This window comes from Oncorhynchus mykiss, chromosome 6, assembly GCF_013265735.2.
Source record: "Oncorhynchus mykiss isolate Arlee chromosome 6, USDA_OmykA_1.1, whole genome shotgun sequence".
Lineage (NCBI taxonomy): Eukaryota > Metazoa > Chordata > Actinopteri > Salmoniformes > Salmonidae > Oncorhynchus > Oncorhynchus mykiss.
The window spans coordinates 94,741,814-94,762,991 of record NC_048570.1 but is presented as its reverse complement, the minus strand read 5'-3'; the positions used below and the strand labels follow the sequence as shown (position 1 = coordinate 94,762,991).

General features: G+C 46.9%; 1 protein-coding gene across 1 annotated transcript in view; it reads right to left on the bottom strand.

The window, feature by feature from the left end:
• Positions 1–3,482: 3,482 nt before the first annotated feature.
• The window catches only part of LOC110499802 (ras-related protein Rab-8B), a 44,479-nt gene continuing 26,783 nt past the window's right edge, over positions 3,483–21,178 (bottom strand). Inside the window, exons 4-8 of the mRNA XM_036981645.1 lie at positions 19,979–20,056; positions 8,521–8,610; positions 7,238–7,303; positions 7,026–7,076; positions 3,483–6,882 (exon numbers count right to left, since the gene is read on the bottom strand). Coding sequence (XP_036837540.1) covers positions 6,790–6,882; positions 7,026–7,076; positions 7,238–7,303; positions 8,521–8,610; positions 19,979–20,056 — 378 coding nt within the window. The 3' untranslated portion in view covers positions 3,483–6,789. The remainder of the gene's footprint in view (positions 6,883–7,025; positions 7,077–7,237; positions 7,304–8,520; positions 8,611–19,978; positions 20,057–21,178) is intronic.

Below are 21,178 nucleotides of genomic sequence, written 5' to 3'. Positions count from 1 at the left end.
CTCCAACCTAAGTGTGTGTAAACAAGTTTTAATGACTCCAACCTAAGTGTATGTAAACTAGTTTTAATGACTCCAACCTAAGTGTGTGTAAGCTAGTTTTAATGACTCCAACCTAAGTGTATATAAACTAGTTTTAATGACTCCAACCTAAGTGTGTGTAAACTAGTTTTAATGACTCCAACCTAAGTGTATGTAAACTAGTTTTAATGACTCCAACCTAAGTGTATGTAAACTAGTTTTAATGACTCCAACCTAAGTGTATGTAAACTAGGTTTAATGACTCCAACCTAAGTGTATGTAAACTAGTTTTAATGACTCCAATCTAAGTGTGTGTAAACTAGTTTTAATGACTCCAACCTAAGTGTATGTAAACTAGTTTTAATGACTCCAACCTAAGTGTATGTAAACTAGTTTTAATAACTCCCAACCTAAGTGTATGTAAACTTCCGATAAGGAAGATAACAAATAATAAGGAAGGAAACAAACAAAAAACACCCACACTGGATTTAAAAAAAAAAGACAAAAGTAATTTAATTTTTATACAATATCAGTTCACACTGATCAGATCGATATGTTACAGAGTTGACAAAAAGGAGCCGGAAGACAAGTTAACAAGCTGCTTGTACAAAGTACGTTGATAAGGAGAAAATACCTCATTTAAACATGTCTTTCAGATCTGAAGAGAAAGAACGCCAAAACAAATGGGAGGAATGCTTTCATTGTTACACCAACATGATAGAAAACAAATGGGAGGAATGCTTTCATTGTTACACCAACATGATAGAAAACAAATGGGAGGAATGCTTTCATTGTTACACCAACATGATAGAAAACAAATGGGAGGAATGCTTTCATTGTTACACCAACATGATAGAAAACAAATGGGAGGAATGCTTTCATTGTTACACCAACAGGATAGAAAACAAATGGGAGGAATGCTTTCATTGTTACACCAACATGATAGAAAACAAATGGGAGGAATGCTTTCATTGTTACACCAACAGGATAGAAAACAAATGGGAGGAATGCTTTCATTGTTACACCAACATGATAGAAAGTATTCTAGAATGTCTGCATACATCTGTATTTCCAGACATGACGCTACATGACGTTCCCATGAGAATTCATGTCCCTCGCCGTCACTGCATTACAACAACAGCTCTCTATCAGACATATCTACTACATGTAGTGACTCAAGCCTTCACACATCGTTCCACAAAAAACAAGTGATTATTATACCGTCAGTCTCTGCCCCCCCCCCCCCCCCCCCCCCCCCCCAATCAGTCTCTGCCCCCCCCCCCCATCAGTCTCTGCCCCCCGTCGTCTCACTACACACTATTACAATTCTTCATCCTTTTAAAGTAACTGTCCAGTGTTTACAAATGTCTATGAAATATGACCTGTAAAATGTATTAGTTTTCCTTCCAAAAATGGGTAATTAAGCACGTTGAAAAGCAGCTTTTCTGTTTGGAACGGTGTGGAGGTATCCCCAACAACAGAACGGTGTGGGCGTACCCCAACAACAGAACGGTGTGGAGGTATCCCCAACAACAGAACGGTGTGGGCGTACCCCAACAACAGAACGGTGTGGGCGTACCCCAACAACAGAACTGGACAGTTACTTTAAATAAGAATGGTTTTGACCAATCAACCATGACCATCACACACAACAGTTATATGTTGAAAATGGATTGTAGTTGCTTTCTTCTGTCTTTTACAATCTTTTACAATCAACCTGGAAATAAACATCCCGGCTTACTTTACAGTGCCGAGTACGATCTCCTTCACATTCCTTCCATCACAAAAAAAGTTGTTTAAAAAAAAAAAGTGTTTTCAGAAAAAAATTAAGTTAGGTTTGACAGCTAGACTAACCGTAAATTAAAATAAAAAATAAATTAAATACTATCTGGTGTGTCCTGGTGTGTCTTGGAGTGGTACAGACATCAATTTACCTTCAATACACACAACCATCATCAAACTACTCACCCTTCACATGAAATATAGATGTGTTAGAAGCACCTTCAATCTGAACACACACACACACACACACACACACACACACACACACACACACACACACACACACACACACACACACACACACACACACACACACACACACACACACACACACACACACACACACACACACACACACACACACACACACACACACACACACACACACACACACACACACACACACACACACACACACACTGGTTTTATAAACCAGAAAGAGCAGGATGTAACAGCAGATATAATGATATTAATATGAACTGGAAAAAGTCTCCTAATCAACATGGTTTTTGTTTGGCGATAATAAAGAGCTAATAAAATGAAACATGTAGAAAGTGGTATACCTTGTGGTTTCACAAAGCATGCTGGGAGTAAACGCCAGTGTCCAATGTCTTATCGGATACCGTATAAAAATATAATAGCATAAACAACATTTGCATGAACGCACCAACGATAGAACACAAGAGGTTGTTTTTTGCTTGTTGCTACTTTTCAAAAGCACTTGTACGAGTCAGTATCTTCTACCCTGGTGGATGTATGAGTCGGTATCTTCTACCCTGGTGGATGTATGAGTCAGTATCTGCTACCGTGGTGGTTGTATGAGTCAGTATCTTCTACCCTGGTGGATGTATGAGTCAGTATCTTCTACCCTGGTGGATGTATGAGTCAGTATCTTCTACCCTGGTGGATGTATGAGTCAGTATCTTCTACCCTGGTGGATGTATGAGTCGGTATCTGCTACCGTGGTGGTTGTATGAGTCAGTATCTGCTACCCTGGTGGATGTATGAGTCAGTATCTTCTACCCTGGTGGATGTATGAGTCGGTATCTGCTATCCTGGTGGATGTATGAGTCAGTATCTTCTACCCTGGTGGTTGTATGAGTCGGTATCTTCTATCCTGGTGGTTGTATGAGTCGGTATCTTCTACCCTGGTGGATGTATGAGTCGGTATCTTCTACCCTGGTGGATGTATGAGTCGGTATCTGCTACCGTGGTGGTTGTATGAGTCGGTATCTGCTACCGTGGTGGTTGTATGAGTCAGTATCTGCTACCCTGGTGGTTGTATGAGTCGGTATCTGCTACCGTGGTGGTTGTATGAGTCAGTATCTGCTACCGTGGTTGTTGTATGAGTCAGTATCTTCTACCGTGGTGGGTATATGAGTCAGTATCTTCTACCGTGGTGGTTGTATGAGTCAGTATCTGCTACCGTGGTGGTTATATGAGTCAGTATCTTCTACCGTGGTGGTTGTATGAGTCGGTATCTGCTACCGTGGTGGTTGTATGAGTCGGTATCTGCTACCGTGGTGGTTGTATGAGTCAGTATCTGCTACCGTGGTGGTTGTATGAGTCAGTATCTTCTACCGTGGTTGTTGTATGAGTCAGTATCTTCTACCGTGGTGGTTGTATGAGTCAGTATCTTCTACCGTGGTGGTTGTATGAGTCGGTATCTGCTACCGTGGTGGTTGTATGAGTCAGTATCTGCTACCGTGGTGGTTGTCATCATTGTATGAGTCAGTATCTGCTACCGTGGTGGTTGTCGTGGTTGTATGAGTCGGTATCTGCTACCGTGGTGGTTGTATGAGTCGGTATCTGCTACCGTGGTGGTTGTATGAGTGGGTATCTGCTACCGTGGTGGTTGTATGAGTCAGTATCTGCTACCGTGGTGGTTGTATGAGTCGGTATCTGCTACTGTGGTGGTTGTATGAGTGGGTATCTGCTACCGTGGTGGTTGTATGAGTCAGTATCTGCTACCGTGGTGGTTGTCATCATTGTATGAGTCAGTATCTGCTACCGTGGTGGTTGTCGTGGTTGTATGAGTCGGTATCTGCTATCGTGGTGGTTGTATGAGTCGGTATCTGCTACCGTGGTGGTTGTGGTGGTTGTATGAGTCAGTATCTGCTACCGTGGTGGTTGTGGTCATTGTAAGAGTCAGTATCTGCTACCATGGTGGTTGTGGTCATTGTATGAGTCAGTATCTGCTACCGTGGTGGTTGTATGAGTCGGTATCTGCTACCGTGGTGGTTGTATGAGTCGGTACCTTCTACCCTGGTGGATGTATGAGTCAGTATCTGCTACCGTGGTGGTTGTCGTGGTTGTATGAGTCAGTATCTTCTAACCTGGTGGTTGTATGAGTCGGTACCTTCTACCCTGGTGGATGTATGAGTCAGTATCTGCTACCGTGGTGGTTGTCGTGGTTGTATGAGTCGGTATCTGCTACCGTGGTGGTTGTATGAGTCGGTATCTGCTACCGTGGTGGTTGTGGTGGTTGTATGAGTCAGTATCTTCTACCGTGGTGGTTATATGAGTCGGTATCTGCTACCGTGGTGGTTGTATGAGTCGGCATCTGCTACTGTGGTGGTTGTAGTCGTTGTATGAGTCAGTGTCTGCTACCGTGGTGGATGTATGAGTCAGTAGAGAATGCTCAGTGGTTTTAAGTTGAGTAGAGGCTGCTCAGTGGTTTTAAGTTGAGTAGAGGCTAATCAGTGGTTTTAAGTTGAGTAGAGGCTGATCAGTGGTTTTACGTTGAGTAGAGGCTGCTCAGTGGTTTTAAGTTGAGTAGAGGCTGCTCAGTGGTTTTAAGTTGAGTAGAGGCTAATCAGTGGTTTTAAGTTTAGTAGAGGCTAATCAGTGGTTTTAAGTTGAGTAGAGGCTAATCAGTGGTTCTAAGTTGAGTAGAGGCTGCTCAGTGGTTTTAAGTTGAGTAGAGGCTGCTCAGTGGTTTTAAGTTGAGTAGAGGCTAATCAGTGGTTTTAAGTTGAGTAGAGGCTAATCAGTGGTTTTAAGTTGAGTAGAGGCTAATCAGTGGTTCTAAGTTGAGTAGAGGCTGCTCAGTGGTTTTAAGTTGAGTAGAGGCTAATCAGTGGTTTTAAGTTGAGTAGAGGCTGCTCAGTGGTTTTAAGTTGAGTAGAGGCTGATCAGTGGTTTTAAGTTGAGTAGAGGCTACTCAGTGGTTTTAAGTTGAGTAGAGGCTGATCAGTGGTTTTAAGTTGAGTAGAGGCTGCTCAGTGGTTCTAAGTTGAGTAGAGGCTGATCAGTGGTTTTAAGTTGAGTAGAGGCTAATCAGTGGTTCTAAATTGGAGTCATTGAGAAACCTCCTTCTGTAAGTGCATGACTAAGTGACAACAGAAAAACTAGTCATTCATTACGTCCGATTGAGTGAAGCCAATTCTGAGACCGTCATCAGTTGAAGTGCAATGAGCAATGAGCATCCTTTAACTCTTTAGAGTGGTTCTGAAGAGCGGTTCTGAAGAGCGGCTCTGAATCTAGCACCTTTAGTGCTCTGGACCAGGGATGCATCGTCGAATGACTGCAGTGTCCTTTTTGACAGAGGCGGTGTTTTAACAATCATTGAAACATCCATAACGATCTCCAGTGCGATTATCATAAAGATGATATAAAACTAAAAGACCTAAAAAATAAAAAATAAAGACATTGGTGAAACAACCACCACAATGAAGTCCTCAGCTTTGGTAGAATACTAAACAACAGTTACATTTTCCTTTCTAGCGTGGGCAGAACATGCAGTACAATACTCTCTTTTCTCTCCATCTCTCCCTGCAGTCATGTTCATTCATCACTTTTAAAAAAATGACTATATTCTTCTCTAATAGCAAACCAACCCGAGATCCACGTCAAACAAACTCTTCCAATCCTTCAGGTGTCAATCTTTTTTTTCCCCCCGCAGAAAGATAGGCAGGTAAAGAAAGACACGCGACATCAAAATAAAAAGTTAACTGTGCATCGAGTGGATACAGGGGGAAGGCAGCTTCAGCTAAACAGGAAGCTGAACAAACAACAAAGCGTTTCCAGGGGTGAGTTAAAGAACACAGAAGACAGGGTTCAACTGTCAATCAGAGCTGTTGGGGGGGGGAGAAATGTACGGCATCCAAAATGCCACCCTATTCCCTATATAGTGCACTACTTTTGACCAGGGCCTGCATAATAGGGCTCTGGTGAAGTGTAGTGCACTATATAGTGAAAAGGGTTCCATTTGGGATGCAGGCCTAGACTAACTCCTTTGGGGAAGGGAGAGAGGGGTGCAGTTGAGGGGCATACCTTGTTCTTTTCAGAATTGTTTTGGGTTCTCTAACGTGTCATTTTTGAAATGGGATGGCGAGTCGCTTTCCTCTGTAGCCTACAGAATAGCCAGGCAGTTCAGCAGCAATAAGTAGCCTAGCCTGGCCAAGACCCAGTGCTTTGTAGGTAGCCTGGTACCCAGGCCTGGTGAGGGGTTGGAGGAGTGCTAGGTAGGTAGCCTGGTACCCAGGCATGGTGAGGGGTTGGAGGAGTGCTAGGTAGGTAGCCTGGTACCAGGCCTGGTGAGGGGTTGGAGGAGTGCTAGGTAGGTAGCCTGGTACACAGGCCTGGTGAGGGGTTGGAGGAGTGCTAGGTAGGTAGCCTGGTACCAGGCCTGGTGAGGGGTTGGAGGAGTGCTAGGTAGGTAGCCTGGTGAGGGGTTGGAGGAGTGCTAGGCAGGTAGCCTGGTACCAGGCCTGGTGAGGGGTTGGAGGAGTGCTAGGTAGGTAGCCTGGTACCCAGGCCTGGTGAGGGGTTGGAGGAGTGCTAGGTAGGTAGCCTGGTGAGGGGTTGGAGGAGTGCTAGGTAGGTAGCCTGGTACCCAGGCCTGGTGAGGGGTTGGAGGAGTGCTAGGTAGGTAGCCTGCTACCCAGGCCTGGTGAGGGGTTGGGGGTGTATTCTGCTCAGCTCTAGGGGGAAGCAGCAGGGCAGGTAAAGGCTGTATCAGTCCATGGAAAGGAGAGGACTGATCCACTAGAACAGTGAACATCTGAAGAAGTTGCTCTTCTTTGACCGGGTCTCTGTGATCTTGACCGGCCCACCTCCTCCTGGAGGACTGCTGTCGTTCTAAAGCAGGGGGAGGGGAGGGGGGGTGTGAAAGGGTTGGTGTCAAAGGTCAATTACCACTCTTAAGATCCCATTGCTGTCAACAACTGAGGATACATCATATCATATGAGCATCATCTGCAAAACAACAAACATAAACTCACTATTTTTCTGTTGAGTCTCGTCATTATGTCTCTTCCCAGTGTGAAAAAGGACTGTGTTTCAAAACAACAACAAAACAGAATGTATACTTCAGGAACACGTTTATTAGAGGAAAAAAATGTCCTGTTTTCAATGGAAAAAGACTGAGCGAATAATGAATAAATAGGTATAGGGTAGGTATAGGTATAAATGAATAGTACTGAACAGAACTCACCTCTTCCACGTTCAGGCTGGACTTGGCGCTCGTTTCTAGGAACTTGATGCCGTAATCAATCGCCAACTGTGACAAATAAAACATTATGAGAACAATTCATGTTAATAACTCATGTTACAGATAAAAAAAATCAACAGCAGACCCCCCCCCCCCCCCCATCATGAAGGGAGAACTGGGCTGGCTATGACAGACATAGATCATAGATCATACTGTATATTATGAGTATTGTCAAACATACAACTGGGAGTGCATTTACATTAAAGATACTATGAAGAGCAGTGTGGGGGTTTCTCCAAAGATACTATGAAGGGCAGTGTGGGGGTTTCTCCAGAGATACTATGAAGGGCAGTGTGGGGGTTTCTCCAAATACACTATAAAGAGCAGTGTGGGGGTTTCTCCAAATACACTATAAAGAGCAGTGTGGGGGTTTCTCCAAATACACTATGAAGAGCAATGTGGGGGTTTCACCAAAGATACTATGAAGAGCAATATGGGGGTTTCACCAAAGATACTATGAAGAGCAATGTGGGGGTTTCTCCAAAGATACTATGAAGAGCAGTGTGGGGGGTTTCTCCAAATACACTATGAAGGGCAGTGTGGGGGTTTCACCAAAGATACTATGAAGAGCAATATGGGGGTTTCACCAAAGATACTATGAAGAGCAATGTGGGGGTTTCTCCAAAGATACTATGAAGAGCAGTGTGGGGGGTTTCTCCAAAGATACTATGAGGAGCAATGTGGGGGTTTCTCCAAAGATACTATGAGGAGCAATGTGGGGGTTTCACCAAAGATACTATGAAGAGCAATATGGGGGTTTCACCAAATACACTATGAAGAGCAGTGTGGGGGTTTCTCCAAAGATACTATGAGGAGCAATGTGGGGGTTTCACCAAAGATACTATGAAGAGCAATATGGGGGTTTCACCAAATACACTATGAAGAGCAGTGTGGGGGTTTCTCCAAAGATACTATGAGGAGCAATGTGGGGGTTTCTCCAAAGATACTATGAGGAGCAATGTGGGGGTTTCACCAAAGATACTATGAAGAGCAATATGGGGGTTTCACCAAATACACTATGAAGAGCAGTGTAGGGGGTTTCACCAAAGACACTATGAAGGGCAGTGTGGGGGTTTCACCAAATACACTATGAAGGGCAGTGTGGGGGGTTTCTCTTTTCTCTGAAACGTTATCACATTGTTTCCAACGCACCCTGCAACAAGACATCTCAGACTCGTCAGTGCCTATTGGAAACACACAGAGACCCTGAACTCTGACCTCCGTACCTTTTCTCCTCGTTCTTTAGACACCTGTCTTTTGTCGTTCATGTCACACTTGTTTCCTAGGATCATCCTCTCCACGTCAGAGGAGGCATGCTACAGACAGACAGAGAAGGAGGAGACTCAGTAATACTACAGACAGAATGAGAGAAGACTGTTTATTGCTACGGACAGACAGAATGAGAGAAGACTGATTATTGCTACGGACAGACAGAATGAGAGAAGACTGATTATTGCTACGGACAGACAGAATGAGAGAAGACTGATTATTGCTACGGACAGACAGAATGAGAGAAGACTGATTATTGCTACGGACAGACAGAATGAGAGAAGACTGATTATTGCTACGGACAGACAGAATGAGAGAAGACTGATTATTGCTACAGACAGACAGAATGAGAGAAGACTGATTATTGCTACAGACAGAATGAGAGAAGACTGAATATTGCTACAGACAGAATAAGGAGACTGGTTATTGCTACAGACAGAATGAGAGAAGACTGATTATTGCTACAGACAGAATGAGAGAAGACTGAGTATTGCTACAGACAGACAGAATGAGAGAAGACTGATTATTGCTACAGACAGAATGAGAGAAGACTGAATATTGCTACAGACAGAATAAGGAGACTGATTATTGCTACAGACAGAATAAGGAGACTGATTATTGCTACAGACAGAATGAGAGAAGACTGAGTATTGCCACAGACAGACAGAATGAGAGAAGACTGATTATTGCTACAGACAGAATGAGAGAAGACTGAATATTGCTACAGACAGAATAAGGAGACTGATTATTGCTACAGACAGAATAAGGAGACTGATTATTGCTACAGACAGAATGAGAGAAGACTGATATTGCTACAGACAGACAGAATGAGAGAAGACTGATTATTGCTACAGACAGAATGAGAGAAGACTGAATATTGCTACAGACAGAATAAGGAGACTGATTATTGCTACAGACAGAATGAGAGAAGACTGATTATTGCTACAGACAGAACGAGAGAAGACTGAGTATGGCTACAGACAGAATGAGAGAAGACTGATTATTGCTACAGACAGAATGAGAGAAGACTGATTATTGCAACTGATTGTTTCTAGGCTACCTGCTGCGGTAGCTTCACACCTGATTGTTTTTAGGCTACCTGCTGCGGTAGCTTCACACTTGATTGTTTCTAGGCTACCTGCTGCGGTAGCTTCACACCTGATTGTTTCTAGGCTACCTGCTGCGGTAGCTTCACACCTGATTGTTTTCAGGCTACCTGCTGCGGTAGCTTCACACCTGATTGTTTCTAGGCTACCTGCTGCGGTAGCTTCACACCTGATTGTTTCTAGGCTACCTGCTGCGGTAGCTTCACACCTGATTGTTTTCAGGCTACCTGCTGCGGTAGCTTCACACCTGATTGTTTCTAGGCTACCTGCTGCGGTAGCTTCACACCTGATTGTTTCTAGGCTACCTGCTGCGGTAGCTTCACACCTGATTGTTTCTAGGCTACCTGCTGCGGTAGCTTCACACCTGATTGTTTCTAGGCTACCTGCTGCGGTAGCTTCACACCTGATTGTTTTCAGGCTACCTGCTGCGGTAGCTTCACACCTGATTGTTTCTAGGCTACCTGCTGCGGTAGCTTCACACCTGATTGTTTTCAGGCTACCTGCTGCGGTAGCTTCACACCTGATTGTTTCTAGGCTACCTGCTGCGGTAGCTTCACACCTGATTGTTTCTAGGCTCCCTGCTGCGGTAGCTTCACACCTGATTGTTTCTAGGCTACCTGCTGCGGTAGCTTCACACCTGATTGTTTTCAGGCTACCTGCTGCGGTAGCTTCACACCTGATTGTTTCTAGGCTACCTGCTGCGGTAGCTTCACACCTGATTGTTTTCAGGCTACCTGCTGCGGTAGCTTCACACCTGATTGTTTTCAGGCTACCTGCTGCGGTAGCTTCACACCTGATTGTTTTCAGGCTACCTGCTGCGGTAGCTTCACACCTGATTGTTTCTAGGCTACCTGCTGCGGTAGCTTCACACCTGATTGTTTCTAGGCTACCTGCTGCGGTAGCTTCACACCTGATTGTTTTTAGGCTACCTGCTGCGGTAGCTTCACACCTGATTGTTTTCAGGCTACCTGCTGCGGTAGCTTCACACCTGATTGTTTTTAGGCTACCTGCTGCGGTAGCTTCACACCTGATTGTTTTTAGGCTACCTGCTGCGGTAGCTTCACACCTGATTGTTTTCAGGCTACCTGCAGCGGTAGCTTCACACCTGATTGTTTTCAGGCTACCTGCTGCGGTAGCTTCACACCTGATTGTTTTCAGGCTACCTGCTGCGGTAGCTTCACACCTGATTGTTTCTAGGCTACCTGCTGCGGTAGCTTCACACCTGATTGTTTCTAGGCTACCTGCTGCGGTAGCTTCACACCTGATTGTTTCTAGGCTACCTGCTGCGGTAGCTTCACACCTGATTGTTTCTAGGCTACCTGCTGCGGTAGCTTCACACCTGATTGTTTCTAGGTTACCTGCTGCGGTAGCTTCACACCTGATTGTTTCTAGGCTACCTGCTGCGGTAGCTTCACACCTGATTGTTTCTAGGCTACCTGCTGCGGTAGCTTCACACCTGATTGTTTCTAGGCTACCTGCTGCGGTAGCTTCACACCTGATTGTTTTCAGGCTACCTGCTGCGGTAGCTTCACACCTGATTGTTTCTAGGCTACCTGCTGCGGTAGCTTCACACCTGATTGTTTCTAGGCTACCTGCTGCGGTAGCTTCACACCTGATTGTTTCTAGGCTACCTGCTGCGGTAGCTTCACACCTGATTGTTTCTAGGCTACCTGCTGCGGTAGCTTCACACCTGATTGTTTCTAGGCTACCTGCTGCGGTAGCTTCACACCTGATTGTTTCTAGGCTACCTGCTGCGGTAGCTTCACACCTGATTGTTTCTAGGCTACCTGCTGCGGTAGCTTCACACCTGATTGTTTCTAGGCTACCTGCTGCGGTAGCTTCACACCTGATTGTTTTTAGGCTACCTGCTGCGGTAGCTTCACACCTGATTGTTTCTAGGCTCCCTGCTGCGGTAGCTTCACACCTGATTGTTTCTAGGCTACCTGCTGCGGTAGCTTCACACCTGATTGTTTCTAGGCTACCTGCTGCGGTAGCTTCACACCTGATTGTTTTCAGGCTACCTGCTGCGGTAGCTTCACACCTGATTGTTTCTAGGCTACCTGCTGCGGTAGCTTCACACCTGATTGTTTCTAGGCTACCTGCTGCGGTAGCTTCACACCTGATTGTTTTCAGGCTACCTGCTGCGGTAGCTTCACACCTGATTGTTTCTAGGCTACCTGCTGCGGTAGCTTCACACCTGATTGTTTCTAGGCTACCTGCTGCGGTAGCTTCACACCTGATTGTTTCTAGGCTACCTGCTGCGGTAGCTTCACACCTGATTGTTTTCAGGCTACCTGCTGCGGTAGCTTCACACCTGATTGTTTCTAGGCTACCTGCTGCGGTAGCTTCACACCTGATTGTTTCTAGGCTACCTGCTGCGGTAGCTTCACACCTGATTGTTTCTAGGCTACCTGCTGCGGTAGCTTCACACCTGATTGTTTCTAGGCTACCTGCTGCGGTAGCTTCACACCTGATTGTTTCTAGGCTACCTGCTGCGGTAGCTTCACACCTGATTGTTTTCAGGCTACCTGCTGCGGTAGCTTCACACCTGATTGTTTCTAGGCTACCTGCTGCGGTAGCTTCACACCTGATTGTTTCTAGGCTACCTGCTGCGGTAGCTTCACACCTGATTGTTTCTAGGCTACCTGCTGCGGTAGCTTCACACCTGATTGTTTCTAGGCTACCTGCTGCGGTAGCTTCACACCTGATTGTTTCTAGGCTCCCTGCTGCGGTAGCTTCACACCTGATTGTTTTTAGGCTACCTGCTGCGGTAGCTTCACACCTGATTGTTTTTAGGCTACCTGCTGCGGTAGCTTCACACCTGATTGTTTTTAGGCTACCTGCTGCGGTAGCTTCACACCTGATTGTTTCTAGGCTCCCTGCTGCGGTAGCTTCACACCTGATTGTTTCTAGGCTACCTGCTGCGGTAGCTTCACACCTGATTGTTTCTAGGCTACCTGCTGCGGTAGCTTCACACCTGATTGTTTCTAGGCTCCCTGCTGCGGTAGCTTCACACCTGATTGTTTTTAGGCTACCTGCTGCGGTAGCTTCACACCTGATTGTTTTTAGGCTACCTGCTGCGGTAGCTTCACACCTGATTGTTTTTAGGCTACCTGCTGCGGTAGCTTCACACCTGATTGTTTCTAGGCTCCCTGCTGCGGTAGCTTCACACCTGATTGTTTCTAGGCTCCCTGCTGCGGTAGCTTCACACCTGATTGTTTTTAGGCTACCTGCTGCGGTAGCTTCACACCTGATTGTTTTTAGGCAACCTGCTGCGGTAGCTTCACACCTGATTGTTTCTAGGCTACCTGCTGCGGTAGCTTCACACCTGATTGTTTCTAGGCTACCTGCAGCGGTAGCTTCACACCTGATTGTTTTCAGGCTACCTGCTGCGGTAGCTTCACACCTGATTGTTTTCAGGCTACCTGCTGCGGTAGCTTCACACCTGATTGTTTCTAGGCTACCTGCTGCGGTAGCTTCACACCTGATTGTTTCTAGGCTACCTGCTGCGGTAGCTTCACACCTGATTGTTTCTAGGCTACCTGCTGCGGTAGCTTCACACCTGATTGTTTCTAGGCTACCTGCTGCGGTAGCTTCACACCTGATTGTTTCTAGGTTACCTGCTGCGGTAGCTTCACACCTGATTGTTTCTAGGCTACCTGCTGCGGTAGCTTCACACCTGATTGTTTCTAGGCTACCTGCTGCGGTAGCTTCACACCTGATTGTTTCTAGGCTACCTGCTGCGGTAGCTTCACACCTGATTGTTTTCAGGCTACCTGCTGCGGTAGCTTCACACCTGATTGTTTCTAGGCTACCTGCTGCGGTAGCTTCACACCTGATTGTTTCTAGGCTACCTGCTGCGGTAGCTTCACACCTGATTGTTTCTAGGCTACCTGCTGCGGTAGCTTCACACCTGATTGTTTCTAGGCTCCCTGCTGCGGTAGCTTCACACCTGATTGTTTTTAGGCTACCTGCTGCGGTAGCTTCACACCTGATTGTTTTTAGGCAACCTGCTGCGGTAGCTTCACACCTGATTGTTTCTAGGCTACCTGCTGCGGTAGCTTCACACCTGATTGTTTCTAGGCTACCTGCAGCGGTAGCTTCACACCTGATTGTTTTCAGGCTACCTGCTGCGGTAGCTTCACACCTGATTGTTTTCAGGCTACCTGCTGCGGTAGCTTCACACCTGATGGTTTCTAGGCTACCTGCTGCGGTAGCTTCACACCTGATTGTTTCTAGGCTACCTGCTGCGGTAGCTTCACACCTGATTGTTTCTAGGCTACCTGCTGCGGTAGCTTCACACCTGATTGTTTCTAGGCTACCTGCTGCGGTAGCTTCACACCTGATTGTTTCTAGGTTACCTGCTGCGGTAGCTTCACACCTGATTGTTTCTAGGCTACCTGCTGCGGTAGCTTCACACCTGATTGTTTCTAGGCTACCTGCTGCGGTAGCTTCACACCTGATTGTTTCTAGGCTACCTGCTGCGGTAGCTTCACACCTGATTGTTTTCAGGCTACCTGCTGCGGTAGCTTCACACCTGATTGTTTCTAGGCTACCTGCTGCGGTAGCTTCACACCTGATTGTTTCTAGGCTACCTGCTGCGGTAGCTTCACACCTGATTGTTTCTAGGCTACCTGCTGCGGTAGCTTCACACCTGATTGTTTCTAGGCTACCTGCTGCGGTAGCTTCACACCTGATTGTTTCTAGGCTACCTGCTGCGGTAGCTTCACACCTGATTGTTTCTAGGCTACCTGCTGCGGTAGCTTCACACCTGATTGTTTCTAGGCTACCTGCTGCGGTAGCTTCACACCTGATTGTTTTTAGGCTACCTGCTGCGGTAGCTTCACACCTGATTGTTTCTAGGCTCCCTGCTGCGGTAGCTTCACACCTGATTGTTTCTAGGCTACCTGCTGCGGTAGCTTCACACCTGATTGTTTCTAGGCTACCTGCTGCGGTAGCTTCACACCTGATTGTTTCTAGGCTCCCTGCTGCGGTAGCTTCACACCTGATTGTTTTTAGGCTACCTGCTGCGGTAGCTTCACAGCTGATTGTTTTTAGGCTACCTGCTGCGGTAGCTTCACACCTGATTGTTTTTAGGCTACCTGCTGCGGTAGCTTCACACCTGATTGTTTCTAGGCTCCCTGCTGCGGTAGCTTCACACCTGATTGTTTCTAGGCTCCCTGCTGCGGTAGCTTCACACCTGATTGTTTTTAGGCTACCTGCTGCGGTAGCTTCACACCTGATTGTTTTTAGGCTACCTGCTGCGGTAGCTTCACACCTGATTGTTTCTAGGCTACCTGCTGCGGTAGCTTCACACCTGATTGTTTCTAGGCTACCTGCTGCGGTAGCTTCACACCTGATTGTTTCTAGGCTACCTGCTGCGGTAGCTTCACACCTGATTGTTTTTAGGCTACCTGCTGCGGTAGCTTCACACCTGATTGTTTCTAGGCTACCTGTTGCGGTAGCTTCACACCTGATTGTTTTTAGGCTACCTGCTGCGGTAGCTTCACACCTGATTGTTTTTAGGCTACCTGCTGCGGTAGCTTCACACCTGATTGTTTCTAGGCTACCTGCTGCGGTAGCTTCACACCTGATTGTTTCTAGGCTACCTGCTGCGGTAGCTTCACACCTGATTGTTTCTAGGCTACCTGCTGCGGTAGCTTCACACCTGATTGTTTCTAGGCTAACTGCTGCGGTAGCTTCACACCTGATTGTTTTCAGGCTACCTGCTGCGGTAGCTTCACACCTGATTGTTTCTAGGCTACCTGCTGCGGTAGCTTCACACCTGATTGTTTCTAGGCTACCTGCTGCGGTAGCTTCACACCTGATTGTTTTTAGGCTACCTGCTGCGGTAGCTTCACACCTGATTGTTTCTAGGCTACCTGTTGCGGTAGCTTCACACCTGATTGTTTTTAGGCTACCTGCTGCGGTAGCTTCACACCTGATTGTTTTTAGGCTACCTGCTGCGGTAGCTTCACACCTGATTGTTTCTAGGCTACCTGCTGCGGTAGCTTCACACCTGATTGTTTCTAGGCTACCTGCTGCGGTAGCTTCACACCTGATTGTTTCTAGGCTACCTGCTGCGGTAGCTTCACACCTGATTGTTTCTAGGCTAACTGCTGCGGTAGCTTCACACCTGATTGTTTTCAGGCTACCTGCTGCGGTAGCTTCACACCTGATTGTTTCTAGGCTACCTGCTGCGGTAGCTTCACACCTGATTGTTTCTAGGTTACCTGCTGCGGTAGCTTCACACCTGATTGTTTCTAGGCTACCTGCTGCGGTAGCTTCACACCTGATTGTTTCTAGGCTCCCTGCTGCGGTAGCTTCACACCTGATTGTTTCTAGGCTCCCTGCTGCGGTAGCTTCACACCTGATTGTTTTTAGGCTACCTGCTGCGGTAGCTTCACACCTGATTGTTTTTAGGCAACCTGCTGCGGTAGCTTCACACCTGATTGTTTCTAGGCTACCTGCTGCGGTAGCTTCACACCTGATTGTTTCTAGGCTACCTGCAGCGGTAGCTTCACACCTGATTGTTTTCAGGCTACCTGCTGCGGTAGCTTCACACCTAATTGTTTTCAGGCTACCTGCTGCGGTAGCTTCACACCTGATTGTTTCTAGGCTACCTGCTGCGGTAGCTTCACACCTGATTGTTTCTAGGCTACCTGCTGCGGTAGCTTCACACCTGATTGTTTCTAGGCTACCTGCTGCGGTAGCTTCACACCTGATTGTTTCTAGGCTACCTGCTGCGGTAGCTTCACACCTGATTGTTTCTAGGTTACCTGCTGCGGTAGCTTCACAACTGATTGTTTCTAGGCTACCTGCTGCGGTAGCTTCACACCTGATTGTTTCTAGGCTACCTGCTGCGGTAGCTTCACACCTGATTGTTTCTAGGCTACCTGCTGCGGTAGCTTCACGCCTGATTGTTTTCAGGCTACCTGCTGCGGTAGCTTCACACCTGATTGTTTCTAGGCTACCTGCTGCGGTAGCTTCACACCTGATTGTTTCTAGGCTACCTGCTGCGGTAGCTTCACACCTGATTGTTTCTAGGCTACCTGCTGCGGTAGCTTCACACCTGATTGTTTCTAGGCTACCTGCTGCGGTAGCTTCACACCTGATTGTTTTTAGGCTACCTGCTGCGGTAGCTTCACACCTGATTGTTTCTAGGCTCCCTGCTGCGGTAGCTTCACACCTGATTGTTTCTAGGCTACCTGCTGCGGTAGCTTCACACCTGATTGTTTCTAGGCTACCTGCTGCGGTAGCTTCACACCTGATTGTTTCTAGGCTCCCTGCTGCGGTAGCTTCACACCTGATTGTTTTTAGGCTACCTGCTGCGGTAGCTTCACAGCTGATTGTTTTTAGGCCACCTGCTGCGGTAGCTTCACACCTGATTGTTTTTAGGCTACCTGCTGCGGTAGCTTCACACCTGATTGTTTCTAGGCTCCCTGCTGCGGTAGCTTCACACCTGATTGTTTCTAGGCTCCCTGCTGCGGTAGCTTCACACCTGATTGTTTTTAGGCTACCTGCTGCGGTAGCTTCACACCTGATTGTTTTTAGGCTACCTGCTGCGGTAGCTTCACACCTGATTGTTTCTAGGCTACCTGCTGCGGTAGCTTCACACCTGATTGTTTCTAGGCTACCTGCTGCGGTAGCTTCACACCTGATTGTTTCTAGGCTACCTGCTGCGGTAGCTTCACACCTGATTGTTTTTAGGCTACCTGCTGCGGTAGCTTCACACCTGATTGTTTCTAGGCTACCTGTTGCGGTAGCTTCACACCTGATTGTTTTTAGGCTACCTGCTGCGGTAGCTTCACACCTGATTGTTTTTAGGCTACCTGCTGCGGTAGCTTCACACCTGATTGTTTCTAGGCTACCTGCTGCGGTAGCTTCACACCTGATTGTTTCTAGGCTACCTGCTGCGGTAGCTTCACACCTGATTGTTTCTAGGCTACCTGCTGCGGTAGCTTCACACCTGATTGTTTCTAGGCTAACTGCTGCGGTAGCTTCACACCTGATTGTTTTCAGGCTACCTGCTGCGGTAGCTTCACACCTGATTGTTTCTAGGCTACCTGCTGCGGTAGCTTCACACCTGATTGTTTCTAGGCTACCTGCTGCGGTAGCTTCACACCTGATTGTTTTTAGGCTACCTGCTGCGGTAGCTTCACACCTGATTGTTTCTAGGCTACCTGTTGCGGTAGCTTCACACCTGATTGTTTTTAGGCTACCTGCTGCGGTAGCTTCACACCTGATTGTTTTTAGGCTACCTGCTGCGGTAGCTTCACACCTGATTGTTTCTAGGCTACCTGCTGCGGTAGCTTCACACCTGATTGTTTCTAGGCTACCTGCTGCGGTAGCTTCACACCTGATTGTTTCTAGGCTACCTGCTGCGGTAGCTTCACACCTGATTGTTTCTAGGCTAACTGCTGCGGTAGCTTCACACCTGATTGTTTTCAGGCTACCTGCTGCGGTAGCTTCACACCTGATTGTTTCTAGGCTACCTGCTGCGGTAGCTTCACACCTGATTGTTTCTAGGTTACCTGCTGCGGTAGCTTCACACCTGATTGTTTCTAGGCTACCTGCTGCGGTAGCTTCACACCTGATTGTTTCTAGGCTACCTGCTGCGGTAGCTTCACACCTGATTGTTTCTAGGCTACCTGCTGCGGTAGCTTCACACCTGATTGTTTTCAGGCTACCTGCTGCGGTAGCTTCACACCTGATTGTTTCTAGGCTACCTGCTGCGGTAGCTTCACACCTGATTGTTTCTAGGCTACCTGCTGCGGTAGCTTCACACCTGATTGTTTCTAGGCTACCTGCTGCGGTAGCTTCACACCTGATTGTTTCTAGGCTACCTGCTGCGGTAGCTTCACACCTGATTGTTTCTAGGCTACCTGCTGCGGTAGCTTCACACCTGATTGTTTCTAGGCTACCTGCTGCGGTAGCTTCACACCTGATTGTTTCTAGGCTACCTGCTGCGGTAGCTTCACACCTGATTGTTTCTAGGCTACCTGCTGCGGTAGCTTCACACCTGATTGTTTCTAGGCTCCCTGCTGCGGTAGCTTCACACCTGATTGTTTCTAGGCTACCTGCTGCGGTAGCTTCACACCTGATTGTTTCTAGGCTACCTGCTGCGGTAGCTTCACACCTGATTGTTTCTAGGCTCCCTGCTGCGGTAGCTTCACACCTGATTGTTTTTAGGCTACCTGCTGCGGTAGCTTCACACCTGATTGTTTTTAGGCTACCTGCTGCGGTATCTTCACACCTGATTGTTTCTAGGCTACCTGCTGCGGTAGCTTCACACCTGATTGTTTCTAGGCTACCTGCTGCGGTAGCTTCACACCTGATTGTTTCTAGGCTCCCTGCTGCGGTAGCTTCACACCTGATTGTTTCTAGGCTACCTGCTGCGGTAGCTTCACACCTGATTGTTTCTAGGCTACCTGCTGCGGTAGCTTCACACCTGATTGTTTCTAGGCTCCCTGCTGCGGTAGCTTCACACCTGATTGTTTTTAGGCTACCTGCTGCGGTAGCTTCACACCTGATTGTTTTTAGGCTACCTGCTGCGGTAGCTTCACACCTGATTGTTTTTAGGCTACCTGCTGCGGTAGCTTCACACCTGATTGTTTCTAGGCTCCCTGCTGCGGTAGCTTCACACCTGATTGTTTCTAGGCTCCCTGCTGCGGTAGCTTCACACCTGATTGTTTTTAGGCTACCTGCTGCGGTAGCTTCACACCTGATTGTTTTTAGGCTACCTGCTGCGGTAGCTTCACACCTGATTGTTTCTAGGCTACCTGCTGCGGTAGCTTCACACCTGATTGTTTCTAGGCTACCTGCTGCGGTAGCTTCACACCTGATTGTTTCTAGGCTACCTGCTGCGGTAGCTTCACACCTGATTGTTTTTAGGCTACCTGCTGCGGTAGCTTCACACCTGATTGTTTCTAGGCTACCTGTTGCGGTAGCTTCACACCTGATTGTTTTTAGGCTACCTGCTGCGGTAGCTTCACACCTGATTGTTTTTAGGCTACCTGCTGCGGTAGCTTCACACCTGATTGTTTCTAGGCTACCTGCTGCGGTAGCTTCACACCTGATTGTTTCTAGGCTACCTGCTGCGGTAGCTTCACACCTGATTGTTTCTAGGCTACCTGCTGCGGTAGCTTCACACCTGATTGTTTCTAGGCTAACTGCTGCGGTAGCTTCACACCTGATTGTTTTCAGGCTACCTGCTGCGGTAGCTTCACACCTGATTGTTTCTAGGCTACCTGCTGCGGTAGCTTCACACCTGATTGTTTTCAGGCTACCTGCTGCGGTAGCTTCATACCTCTTCAATGTTCCTGATCCAGTTCTTGATGTTCTCGAAGGACTTCTCGTTAGTGATGTCATACACTAGCATGATGCCCTGTTGGACAAAGGACAGGAAGTGACGTCAGAGGAAGTGATACGCCGTGACATTAACAGGAAAAGACCCAACCTAGCGCCATTCCAGACATGACCCGGTGAAATGTCTGTATGTCTGTGTTGTCGTCAAGTAAAGGGGCTTGGGTCTTGACTGTTATCACTACAAGCTTGAAGCCCTTATAAACCCAGAATCCTCTGCCTCGATAAAATAATAACAGGTTGTTTTTCCAAACATGTATTGACATATATAGAACCTGGTTAGTAAGCAAAACATAAGAACAGTACATTTCCTAACCGGACACACAGCCATGAATAAGGTGGAATAGACATCGTTCTGACATCGTAACCAGACTTCACTCTAGGGGTGTAGTATATCCTATAGGACACCATATCAGAGATCCTAGAACGTAACCAGACTTCACTCTATCATTAGGGGTGTAGTATATCCTATATTTATACTGTGGTCAGTTCCACTGCCTCAGAGTTCTAGTAGAATAGAACTCTGAGGCAGTGGAACTGACCACAGGATACATCCTCTTAAGGATCCGCCCCCTTTTATTCCAATTTCACCTAAAATGACTCATAACCAAATCTAACTTCCTGTAGCTCAGGCCCTGAAGCAAGGATATACATATGCTTGGTACCATGTGAAAGGAAACACTTTGAAGTTTGTGGAAATGTGAAAGAGATGTAGGAGACTATAACACAATAGATCTGGTAGAAGAAAATACAAAGACAAAACCAACCGTTTGTTTTTCTGTCACCATCTTTGAAATTCAAGAGAAAGGTCACAGCTAAAGCCATCACTCTGGTTGTAATTACGATAGTGTCCACAAGATGGCAGCAGATTGTATGTGCAACTTTTCAGACAGATAACTTGAAGTATGAGTGAACTACAAGACTTTTAGTCCCCCCAGGTACATTTGGGCAAATCGTGAAGGAGACATTCGCATTCATATAAAAAACAATTCTGCAAGAATATTGTCAAATCTGTTTACTTGGACTTGTGATTTAACTTTCCAAGTATTAGTAGCCATATTATAAGTTCAACATTTGCAAAACAACCAGTTTTCGTAACTTCATAACTCTGAATATTCTTATACTTTGTGTCCAAAAGGAAAAG